At 41.8% G+C, this 12,646-nt stretch overlaps 1 protein-coding gene across 3 annotated transcripts; it reads left to right on the top strand.

Moving 5' to 3' along the window:
* Positions 1–1,316: 1,316 nt before the first annotated feature.
* Positions 1,317–10,922, top strand: ZNF639 (zinc finger protein 639). Of its 3 annotated transcripts, none has more exons than XM_032783628.2 (6): positions 1,317–1,555; positions 2,823–3,153; positions 4,251–4,319; positions 4,978–5,085; positions 6,799–6,930; positions 7,269–10,922. In XM_032783628.2, exons 3-6 carry the CDS (start codon positions 4,262–4,264, stop codon positions 8,414–8,416), a joined length of 1,446 nt encoding a protein of 481 aa, XP_032639519.1. In that variant the 5' UTR covers positions 1,317–1,555; positions 2,823–3,153; positions 4,251–4,261; the 3' UTR covers positions 8,417–10,922. The 3 variants fall into 3 exon arrangements, with proteins under 3 accessions (XP_032639519.1, XP_074924477.1, XP_032639524.1); XM_075068376.1 differs by having other exon boundaries at positions 1,481–1,555; positions 2,823–2,904; XM_032783633.2 differs by lacking the exon at positions 6,799–6,930 and having other exon boundaries at positions 1,481–1,555.
* The last annotated feature ends 1,724 nt before the right edge of the window (positions 10,923–12,646 follow it).

The following is a 12,646-nucleotide window of genomic DNA, read 5'->3' as shown; positions in this document are numbered from 1 at the left end:
GAATATACTATTTTGTGCAGTGAAAGATTGGCACCTCTAGCAATTTACTGCCCCCTAATGGTGTGCTGGGGCCTTGGCTCAGCATTGACCCAGACAGAAGAGTAGCACCAACAGTATGACTCACAACACCACCTGTGACAGCACCTTTAAGAAGCAGCAATCAGTTTTGGGGAAGATTTTTTTTTTTAAAAGATCGAAAGTGAATAGGATGAGAATTTAAAAAGAAGAGAAAATAAAATGTAGCCTCAGTGGGAAAAGTAAATCCATGGGTTACTAGGCTGGGGATGGGAGTTTGGTTGTGTTCCTCAACCATAGGGTCCATTTGTAAGGGCTATGTGGGGGAACAGCTCCCTTGGGTGGTGTCCAGATGAGGGTGGGATCCCTTAGTTCTCCTGAGCAGTCCATATGGAAGAGTGCCACGGGGACAGGGCTCCCTTAATTTCCTTATTGGGTTGCTCCCCCCAAGGAGACATGGGGTTGGGTTCCTTTATTCCCATATGGGGATGATGGTATGGCTGTGGGTATGGGTTCCTTCAGTTTACCTGGAGAAGGTTCTCGGGCAGCGGGTTGGTAATTAGCTGGGGTTAGTGGCATTGCTGTGGGGGTGGTTCTCCTGAGGGGTGGCTCCTCTGGGGGCAGGTGAATGGTTATAAGGGTGGTTTTCCTGGGCGGGGGGGCAAGGGGGGTATGGCTATGTGACTGCACTGGGTCCCTAGTGAGGGTGTGCTATGGGCCTGGGTCCCCAGGGAGGTATAGGTATGGGGCAACATGGCTGTGGGGCTAGGGCCCTCGATGTATGGCTACGGGGCAGCATGGCACTAGGGCGCAGGGCCGGCTTTAGACCTATTCCACCAATTCCCCCGAATCGGGCCCCGCACTGAAGAGGGCCCCGCGCCCAGTGAGAATCCCTTCGCTGACTAGAGGCACCTTTTTAATTTTTACTCACCTGGCGGCGCTTTGGCTCTTCAGCGGCCGGTCTTTCGCTCTCTCCGGGTCTTCAAAGGTACTTCAGCGGCGGGTCCTTCGCTTACTCTGGGTCTTTGGTGACACTTCAGCGGCGGGTCCTTCAGTGTTGCTGAAGAACTGGGGCGAGTAAAGGACCCGCCGCTGAAGTGCTGCCAAAGACTCAGAGCACCACCGGGTGCATACAAGCCCCATGTATTTTTTTACCTGTTTCCTTTTCAAGTCATCCCTGCCAGGGCCCTGTCAAAACTGTTTGAATTGGGCCCCGCACTTCCTAAAGCCGGGCCTGCTAGGGCGGGGCCCCCAGAGGGCACATGGCAATGGCGTTAGGGCCCCGGGGGAGGGGAGTGGCTGGGGGAGGTATGGCTACAGGGCTGTGCCTCATGGCGGGGACGGCGTTGGGGCTGCTGGTGACACTGCACAGCAGCCCGCGCTGCTTTCCTCCCGCCGGGTGCGATGAGGCGGCGGTGCCGGCAGGGGGCGCAGGGGGCTCGCCTACAGGGTGGCTGCGCCCGGACCCTGCCCCGCCCCTTCCCCCGCGACCATTGTCGGTTCCGGCGGCGGCGTCCCGCAGCAGGGCGCGGAGCGGAAGGTGAGCACCGGGGATGCGGGCTGAGCTCCCGGCCCGCCTGGAGTAACCGCGGACTGCCCCGCCCCGCCCCGCCTTCCCCCCTGTCTTCTCAGCTCTGACCCCATCGCCCTCCCCATGGGCCCCCGTTCCCGGCCCGCCAGGCCGCGTTTGCTCTGAAGGTCCCGCTGAGCCGCACACGGCAGCGCGCCTTCCATCCCCGGCGGCCCAGGCTGGGGCCGTGGGTCCCCTGGAGGGAGACTTGGGAAAGGGGGAGCCTCCGGCCTCGGGGACTTTCAGGTCCCGTTCGCAGCCTCCCGGCCCCGGGGGTTGGCCGGGGTTTGCCGTGTGGCGGCCCCCGGCAAACTTGTCCCCCTCCCCTCCCCTCCAAAAATCGCCACTCGCTGGGGGGCTGTGCCTAGTGCGTGTTCACAGGGTGGCGGGCAGCTCCTGGGTTAGCTCTGGGGAAAGGCTCTTAGGGAAGCGCTTTGTGTGTCGGTACAATCATGCCAAGGAGAAAATCTCTCGTGAGGTAACAACTTCACAATGCCTGTGAAGGCTTAGACTCCCAACGCCCCAAAAAAGCCTTGACCTCCCCTCTGCAGCCACCTTTCCCCAAAACCTGCGGAAATAGGCCCTTGGGGGCCCACAAACGCTGGCTGTGTCAGGCCAGCAGAGTGGTGTTTGACAGGAAGTGGGTTTTCATTAAAAATAGCCTACCTGTCCCCTCCCATTTACATCTGGAGCTGTTAGCTCTTGTGATCCCAACTTTTTGGGGTAGAATATGGGGAGCTGGCTGTTTCTTTCCCCCTTAATCTGTTCTCAGAATCTACTTCTATGTGCTGTCCTCTTCCTCCTGACTCGTGAGGCCACAGTTAGCGTCACTGCTTAAAAGGGGAAAAATTGTATTTTTGGTCAGGCCCTGTATATGTATGTTGAGGCAGACGAAGAGCCAGAATATGATGTATTCTGAGATTTCACCTCAAAGGAAGGTGTTTCATTGATGGACGATGTGTCACAGCTATTTCTAGAATCATCTCCATCTGTTTGTCTGTTATAGGCTAATATGGGGCAGGAAAAGGCAACAAGTTTCTGCAGAAGTTGAAATAAGTTCCTTTGATAAATATATCTTGTATGATTCCCAACTTTTTATATTGCTTTCTAATTGATCTCTGATTTCCCCAGAAGCCTTTGTTGGTATTTGTGATACTTCTTACTTTGATACTTTGCACTCAGTGCTTACAGGATTTTAAAATGTTACAGCTGCATAACTTACATTTTTCTCTTGCAGATACTTTTTGCACATTTGGATGTTGTATAGCAATCAATTTCTTAGCTATTAGTCCTCTTGCTGATATTGAAGATTACCTCTAGTAAGTTGGGTGGGCCAGGGCTCTTTCTAGTATTTTCAACATGTAAACATTTTATGCATTTTGGGGAGAAGTCCTCCAGAGTCTCCCCTAAAAAGCCCACTTCAGGGGTAATCTCCAACAAAAGATGGCAGGATTTGGCTCTAGAAATACCACTTCTTGTGTCATGTCGACCACTTGACAGTGACTCAAAGTGCTGATCGTCCCTCCTTATGGGGTGAACTCCATTACTCTTCTATCGCAAGGAATGAGGTATGAAACCAGAGTGTAGTGTTTGTGTGTGCTTAGCAGTCATTTCCATCACAATATTAGGAAATTATTTGAGATGGCGGGAGGCAGAAAATGGTAACTTAAGAAACATTGGGGTTTTCAGATATGCCTGTGTCATTAACAAGCACAAGTCAATGGGGCTAGTGCCTTGGGCTTGTCTACACTACTACTCTTGTTGGTATAATATATGTTGCTCAGGGATGTGTGAAAAAACACACTTCTGAGTGACATAAATTATACCAACAGAAGCGCCAGTGTGGACAGCACTATGTCAGCAGGAGAGCTCCCACCAACATAGCTACTGCTGCTCGTGGAGGTGGTTTTATTATGTTGACCAGAGATCTCTTCCCCCATTGGCATAGAGCGGCTACATGAGCGATCTTGGAGTGGCGCAGCTTCATCGGTACAGCTGTGCCACTGTAAGCTCGCTAGTGTAGATGTGGCCTAAGTCACTTAGGCACTTTTGAAACCCATTAAGTTTAATGTAGTCACCTTGGTTGAGATATATATATATGACTGCCACTTACAGAAGGCAACACCATGTAAGAGTACCAGTGAATATATTTAAAGAGAAAACTATGGCTCTCACCTTTTTGGTAGCTCCATATGGGCAGATGTCAGTACCCGTATGGAGCCTCACTGAAGCCAAGCCCTCTGGTCATACCTGGGTGTCTGAACCCACAAAATGGTAAACTCTGCTCTGATCTCAGAGCCAGATATAGCCTGGGAAGCTGCAGTACAGGCTTCTTCATTCTGCTGTACTGGTGTATCTGTCCCTTAACTGGATGCATCCACCTTTACAGATGAGAGGGTAGTTCAGTCTCCATGCTCATTCAACTTAAACCAAAAAAAAAAAAAAAGGGACAGAACATGAGGTTTTATCTTGCGGATTAGTGTCACAGAATTGGATGTTAGTTTCATTTTTGTAGTGAGGAATTTACTTTTTAGGGGAGTCTATTTCTGTGCTTTGCTGGTGTACTGAGATTAATAATTAATCTTTAAACACTGATCGATGATTGCAAACCAGCAGAAAATAGATGTAACCAGTTCTTGGATGTTGTCATTTTTAATTGATTTAGGCTGAAGCAAAATGAATGAACATCCTAAAAAGCGGAAAAGGAAGACTTTACATCCTTCACGTTACTCAGGTGAGTCTAGAGCTTGAACTGTTGACACTTCAGTGTGTAAGTTACTGTAACTTTCCTTGAAATAAACCTCTCTTGTTTCCTGGAAAACTAAAATGCCAGAATTTATGAAGAACTCATAAACTAAGAAGCAAATTCAAACACATTCATGTGAACATACGCTGTCCCCTTTGAGTGCTCCACGGTTAAACAATTTTAAAACAGTTTTATTTAAGCCAGCCATTGTTAATGTTTCTCTAATAATTTGCTGTTCCTGTGGCGTTGGGAAAGCTACTTAACTTCTGTTTCTCCATCTGTAAAATGGAGGCAAAACTACTAACATACGTGTTTTGAGGTTTAGGGGAGATTATCAAAAGTGTTGGTCTATCTCTGTTCCCATTGAACTCAAAGGGAGTTTTACTGTTGATTTCAGTGGGAGCAGAGTTAGACTAATGTTGAGTGGTTTTGAAAACCATTAATATCTATACAGTACATTGAAGATGTAAATCATTATTATATAAATGCTAAATATTTTTAGTGTCAGGCCATACATGGTCTTTTAAATGTGGATGCTGTCTAAAAAACAAAGATATTACCACTGAGGTACATGTGTGTGTATTTTAAAGATATGTGTTGCTATATCAACTTGTGGTTTAAACACTTATTTTCTTTTTCTGTCTAGATTCTTCAGGTGTAAGCAAATATATAGACAACAATGGAATATTTTCTGACCACTGCTATAGTGTCTGTTCTATGAAACAGCCAGACATAAAAATTTCTGAAAACAGAGGTAAGAATGCCTTCCTATTATATTATTATTCTCCTCTCTGACAGCCATTTATCTAGGCGTATCAAAGTTCTGTCCAGAAAAGCAGCAACATAATGCAAAAAAACCCCAACTTCATTGTGTAAGTACATTTAATTTTCCGCTATCCAAGACTGGCAGAAAGCTATTAAATAATTTTATTTGAAATTCTATTTCTCAGTAAGGTATAACAGTTCAATAAAAATGTAGAAATATTGGAGGCCCGCAGTTCCTGGTATTTACAACTACTATTGGACTTCACAATTTAAAACATTTGTTGAATGGTGTCAAAATAATGTAAACAAAGATTGGTGTCAGATGGAACAGGATACTTTATCAGAAATTTCCTTTTAACTATTTGATTTGGGCTTCTAAAGACCCACTGCTTAGTATTACCCTTGAAGTATGGGATGGAGTGAATGTAAGGATACACTTCCTTTCTCTCTCCAATAAAATTAACAATCTCCAGCATTAAAATTAAAGTATTGGAATAGGAAGGACTGTGCAGTTGGAAGCATTTATGGAATAACTTTTGTTCTGCCTCTTTAGAAATTTAAAATTACCTCTAAGGATTGTAAAAGATTTTTTCAGCATAATCAGCTATTGCTATTTACTGATAAAACTTGTTTAGAGAGAGAGAAACTTATCAGCTTTTGAATCCATTGGTCAACTTTAATCTGGGCATAAATAATTTCCAGAGCTCTAGCATAGGTCTTTGTACATATTTCATATAAAGAGAAAACAGTGGAACTCTGGAATAAATAATTAGAAACTCCATTACCAGACATTTAGTGGAAAGCTGTGTAGTGTAGAGCAAACATTTCAGTTTATACCACAATACAGGAAAACTCAGTAAAATTATGTATTAATGGTATTTAACTCAATCCAGGTTATACAGACTACAGTATATGGCACAGTCTCGAATGTTGAGGTGACTATTTTTAATATGAAGTAGACTCACTTTTTAAAATGTATAAAAAGTTCAACTTCCTTGGTACCCAGCTATTTTAGAATGTTTTCTTTTTTTACCAGCTGACAAAAGTTACCCTATTAGAGGAGGACAATTAATTTTGCACTTTTATTGGAAGCGAGGTATACTGTTTTTACCTGTTGGGGAGAAGAGTGAGCATCCACTCTATTAAGATTAACAAACATGAAATGTAAATGCAGGTTAAACATTAGGAAATTTAAAAATGTGTGTGTCTGGTTTCCTTTTTTTGAATTGTGCTGGCAAATCAAGATTCAATTTTCAAACCTAGAGGACTCTATGCTGTTTTCATTATTGGATAATATTAAACCTGGGTGCACTTGTATCATTTTTGGACACTAAGGACTGATTTGAGTGACAAAAAACAAAAATCATGTGAGTATAGTTTGATCAGGATTGACACAGAGTTGATCGTAGCTGTCCTTCTAAACGTAAGGAAGCAGCCTACAGAGATTACCAGGCCCCAGTCCAACATGCTTTATCTTGATTTCAGCAGCCTTACATCAGAATCAGGATAAAGCATTGCATGTCTGGCTACCTGTTCGCATAGAAGATGAAGGCCATAATGTTGTAGTGTTGGGTATTTTGATTGTAGAATTTGGTGGGTTACATTGTGACCGCAGTGCCATCATATCTGAGGTTATTACAAAGAAATTTTTAGAGAACATTGGGATATTGAGAAGAAAACAAGACTTCCCTTATCCTCATAGGTAGATTCCATGCTCCTGCGCAGACCCTAGATACTGATGATGATGGCAGCCCAGTGCATGCCGGGACATCTCATTGGAGTGGGGCACAGTCGAATGTCATGGGGTTGCACTTTACAGACTCAAAAAAGAAAGGTAATTGTAAAGGTATATATGCAGCAATCATGCATGCTTGTGTATTGAAAAACTTTCTTTGAACTTGGGGAAGTGTGTGTGTTGTCTTTTAATGTAACTATGATAGATAATGTTGATCATAAAGAAAAATTATAGATTGATAGAAACATGTAAGGGTGTTTCATTTAGCTGGTCTCCTTATTGAAAAGAAATTTGATTTTGGTGGCTTGAGGAAAATATTAGCACTTTACTTTTGTGAACTGCTATAGGTGATGAAAAGCAATATATCGACCCATCTGCAACACTTAGTTCTGGGGGTTTTTTAAACTGTTGCTCGTATCTTCTATTTTCTCTTGTAGAGAAAAGTGCTAATAATGGAATTTATAAAGACATGTGCGAGTCTCCTATATTCAGTGACAGTCCAACTGAAGAGGAGAAACCCATAGATATTCAAACCATAGAAATTTCGACTACAGAAGTTAATGCCGTAGAAGTTCATGATATAGAGACGCAAACTGTTTCACCTGAAAAGCTAGAAGTCGAAGACATTGAAGAAATGCCTGTTGAAAGCTGTAAACTTTTTGAGAAGAACCAGGCTTTGAATATCACTGCTCAGCAGAAGTGGCCTTTGCTGAGAGCCAACAGTAGTGGCCTATACAAGTGTGAGCTGTGCGAGTTTAATAGCAAGTACTTCTCTGATTTAAAGCAGCATATGATCCTGAAGCATAAAACATGTACAAATACCAATGTCTGCAGAGTATGTAAAGAGAGTTTCTCCAGCAAAGTTCTGCTGGTTGAACATTTAAAAATACATGAGGAAGATCCCTACATCTGTAAATACTGTGACTACAAAACAGTGATATTTGAGAACCTCAGTCAGCACATAGCAGATACTCATTTCAATGACCATCTTTATTGGTGTGAGCAGTGTGACGTGCAGTTCTCCTCGAGCAGTGAGCTGTACCTACACTTCCAGGAACACAGCTGTGATGAACAGTATCTGTGTCAGTTTTGTGAGCATGAGACCAATGATCCAGAAGACTTGCATAGCCATGTGGTAAATGAGCATGCATGTAGATTAATAGAATTAAGTGATAGCTATAGCAACAAGGAGCGTGGACAGTACAGCCTCGTAAACAAAATTAGCTTCGACAAATGCAAAAACTTCTTTGTATGCCAAGTGTGTGGCTTTAGGAGTAGGCTGCATACGAATGTCAACAGACATGTAGCTATTGAACACACCAAAATATTCCCCCATGTTTGTGATGACTGTGGGAAAGGCTTTTCAGGTATGTTGGAATATTGCAAGCATTTAAATTCTCATTTATCTGAAGGGATTTATTTGTGTCAGTATTGTGAATATTCAACAGGACAGATTGAAGACCTTAAAACTCATTTGGATTTCAGGCATTCAGCAGACTTGCCTCATAAGTGTACCAATTGCTTAATGAGGTTTGGAAATGAAAAAGATCTTGTAAGTCACCTTCAGATACATGAGACAGCTTGATGTTTTTTTTTCTGTAGTCAATTTATTAGAATTAAAATGTGTTTTCCAATGTGTCATATGGTAATATTAAATACAGTTGTAATAGGGATTCTACAGTGGGTAATTGTAATGCCAGTTGACTGATTTTTTTTTTTTATCAACAAAACACGTTTAATGACTGGTATGTTTGTTTTTAGGTATTTTCTGGCATTAGAGCTTGGGTGGGCAGGGAACAACTATATTTAAAAGATGATTGTTCAGTCACATGGCAGGAGTTTCATGTTATGGTAGCCATTTTAAAGGTCATTCCGTCTGCCAACATGTAGTGGTATGTGTGTTTGACATGAAGAACAGGAAGGGAACTCTTTCTGGATAAGAAAAATGGAAGAGAAAACAAATTTCTATTTTTACTTCTAAATCTGTAGTTAATTTACTGTTATACTTTAGCGAACAGGGCTGTTTGTTCTCAGCTGGATTCCCCAACTCACGTTAACCTTCTCAGCAGCTAAGTGAGTGTACTCATCCTCAGTAAAGTTCACTGGGCTACTGAAGCCATGTATGCTCTAAAAAGTGGCTTCTCTACAAGCATCTATCTAGCCCTTCCCTTAACAAGCCTCCAACCCTATATTCCACCTGCTACACTGACAAGCCCTCCCACTTCCTCCACCATGACAAATTCTTAAATTTGACCTCTCTTGGCCAGTGTTCTTGCCCTAACCCCATATTCACACTGTGCTGTCCTTTCCCAGTCAACTCTTTGGTCCCAGCTTTGCTTTTAGCTGTGGAACTGTCCTACAGCTGTCCCTTTCCCCTGACAAGTGTCACATTTTCCCCATAACTGCCACAGATCTCCCACTTTTTTCCTGTCTCTTTCCCATCTATCTGCCACCCCATCTTTCTATTCCTTACGAAGCACACAGCTGACAAATGTTGCCTATTGAGATTATATCACATTCTAAGGGATAGTGACAAAGGAAGCTGCTTACGGATCCACCTAAGAATATACCCAAAGGAGTGATTTGTTTGGAGGTACTGTGGGGCTAATTAAGCTCCTATTAAAATGGGGTATGCCATTGATTTCAGTTATAGCAAGACTGAACCACAGATTTATAGGTAGCTTTACATTGCTGATAGGGTTGAGGGAATGTACTCTAATTCCAGAAATTCTAAAATTCCCCTCCCATGTGTGTATCTAAATCTTTATTATGGTACATTATAAATACACTCATTTTGAAAACTTCTCACAAACCTTTTCGGATTGCACACTGCCATCCTCATGTTATCTTCCTTATAAATTCTTTCCGATTCCTTAAGTCCATAGTCATATTTTTGACCTGAACAATATTTAGACATAGCATGAGAGGAGAGAGAGCTTAGACTGTGAAAGCTATAAGGGTAAAATAGCCAGCAACTAAGTGGTTGACTTTGTTTCTGTCTGTATTGATTGTAAATTTGTAATGTAAGAAATTGTCCAATGTAAGTTTGTATAAATACAGTGCATGTGTAAAAAATTTCTCTGCAGTGGTAAGAATGAGATCCTTGTTACTAGTTCTGCACAAAGTTGTGCAAGATTTACGTGCTGAATTTATACAGTTAGAAGATAAAAATTGGCCCTCTTCAACCTACAGTACTTACTGGTCTCAAATACACGTCATTCCAGAAATATTTCTAGAATTTTTCTTTAACTAGGTACCGTTCCTAAAAAACAAACGCTAACTACCTATTCAGAAGGTATATTTGCATGTATTTAGACCAGGGGTCAGCAACCTTTCAGAAGTGCTGTGCCGAGTCTTCATTTATTCACTCAGATTTAAGGTTTCGCGTGCCAGTAATACATTTTAATGTTTTTAGACGGTCTCTTTCTATAAGTCTATAATATATAACTAAATTATTACTGTATGTAAAGTAAATAAGGTTTTTAAAATGTTTAAGAAACTTCATTTAAAATTAAATTAAAATGCAGACCCCCCCAGACTGGTGGCCAGGACCTAGGCAGTGTGAGTGCCACTGAAAATCAGCTTGCGTGCCGCCTTCGACGCGTGTGCCATAGGTTGCCTACACCTGATTTAGACACTAAATACCTTAAATTCACATTCAAAATGTGCTAAAATAATATTGATTTCTATTATACATTTATGATTGGATACCCTGGGAAAAACAAGTACTCCACAATAAATTTCCCATTATATACTATTGTTTCAACTATAAATTACAAAATATGCTTGAGAATGCAACTTCTTTTCAAATATCTTGTTAGTGGCAGGGAGTTGGCATACCTAGAAGGAACCTGCTTGGTAACTTGAGTAGAGATAGACATTAGTAAATAGTCAAGGTGTCCGTGTAGTTTATAACATTGGCTTTGCCTGTGATCACAGATCTTTATTTTTTGTATCAAATTCTTTAACAGATTTTAAATCAGGATACACTGGAGTTTTTGGGTGGTTTTTTATTTATTTTAAAATCAAGTGCCTAACTTGCCCCTACAATCTCTCTGTTAAGAATAAATTAAACCCATTTCATGTTTTAATAGGCTTGCTTAAATCCATTTCAGTAGAAGTGATATTTTTATGGACTATTGAGTATTTTGGATACCACTCATCTTGCTAGTAGCATAAAGTGGAGATAAGAATTTTCCCGGTTCGGATTTGGGAAACCAGTTTCATCCTTAGTGGTGGAGCTGGGAGGAGAGAATGCCTGTCACTCTCTTTGACTTCATCTTACTGACTCAAAGAATGGCGTTGATAAACTCTTGAGGAGAAGCCACTGTGAGGTAGAACATTTGAGGGAATGGGGGAAGAAGAGGTATGTGTGTGTGTGTGAGAGAGAGAGAGAGAAATGGGTGCATTTGTACCGAGCAACATTGTATCACCCAGGAAAGATAGTCTAGTGCAGGTGTAGGCAACCTTTCAGAAGTGGTGTGCGGAGTCTTCATTTATTCACTCTAATTTAGGTTTTGTGTGCCAGTAATACATTTTAACATTTTTAGAAGGTCTTTTTCTATAAGTCTATAATATATAACTAAATTATTGCTGTATGTAAAGTAAATAAGGTTTTTAAAATGTTTTAAAAGCTTCATTTAAAATTAGATTAAAATGCAGCGCCCCCCGGACCGGTGCCCAGGACCCGGGCAGTGTGAGTGCCACTGAAAATGAGCTCGTGTGCTGCCTTTGGCACGTGTGCCGTAGGTTGTCTACCTCCTGCTCTAGTGGATGGAGCACTATAGTGGGACATAGGAGACATGGGTTCAATAATTCCTGACTCCTGGATGATCTTTGGTAAGTTACCTGATCTGCTCTGTATATCAGTTTCCCATTTGTAAAATGAGAATAAAATTTACCTGCCTCACAGAGGTGTTAATGGCCATGAAGGTCTTGGATACTGCTGATGAGGATCATATGCATACTAGATAGGTTGATCCAGGCTCCTGTTAGGTGGAAATTTTATAAGCAAGGGAATAAAATAGAGGTAAAAGATTTGACTCTGATCTCAGTATTTTTCAGAAGATGAAAGGAAGTTAACATGAACAGGTGATGTGCTATTAGGTCAACAGGAGCAGAAATTAGGATAGTTGCTTCCTGCTAACTCAGCAAGCCGAAATGAGTGAGTGGATTTACTGGGCTGCAGGGAGAATAAGTTTCAGAGGGATAGCCTTGTTAGTCTGTATCAGCAAAAACAATGAGGAGTACTTGTGGCACCTTAGAGACTAACAAATTTATTTGGGCATAAGCTTTCGTGGGCTAGAACCCACTTTGAAGATAGTAAGATAAATAGATTAGAATCTGCAGGGAAGTCAAAAGGCTAAGTAGTATGTTTGCAGCTGTTGAGGAAAGTATTCTAGTTTCTAACTGAAGGGGAATAATATATCTGTAGCTGTTTCGTTATGACAGGATACTTACGGATTGAAAAAGAGCTGTTTGATATATCAAATGTGAAGTGCATTAAGAAGTGGAAGTCTACAGTTTTGAAGAAGTGAATAAATTCAGTGTGTTAAGTGACATTAGTGCTCATGAAAACTGCTAGCTTAGTGGTACTGGAGACTGATAGTCCTCGTTACCCACAGTTTACCTCAACTCTGGTTGAGAGAAACCATCTCTAGGAGTGAGATGGGAATTAATTTCCCATTAGTTTTTGGTGTTTTTGAGACTGCAAACCAGAGTGTCAAGTGCAGTTAGGATTTTTCTTTTAATGTGGTCACCTGTCTACTAGAGTGAAACCTCTAGGATGTGTTTGTGTCTATGAGTAATGGTATTG

Source organism: Chelonoidis abingdonii, chromosome 8, assembly GCF_003597395.2.
Source record: "Chelonoidis abingdonii isolate Lonesome George chromosome 8, CheloAbing_2.0, whole genome shotgun sequence".
NCBI lineage: Eukaryota > Metazoa > Chordata > Testudines > Testudinidae > Chelonoidis > Chelonoidis abingdonii.
Note: the sequence above shows the minus strand (reverse complement) of the source record. Positions and strands in the feature narration are given on the sequence as shown.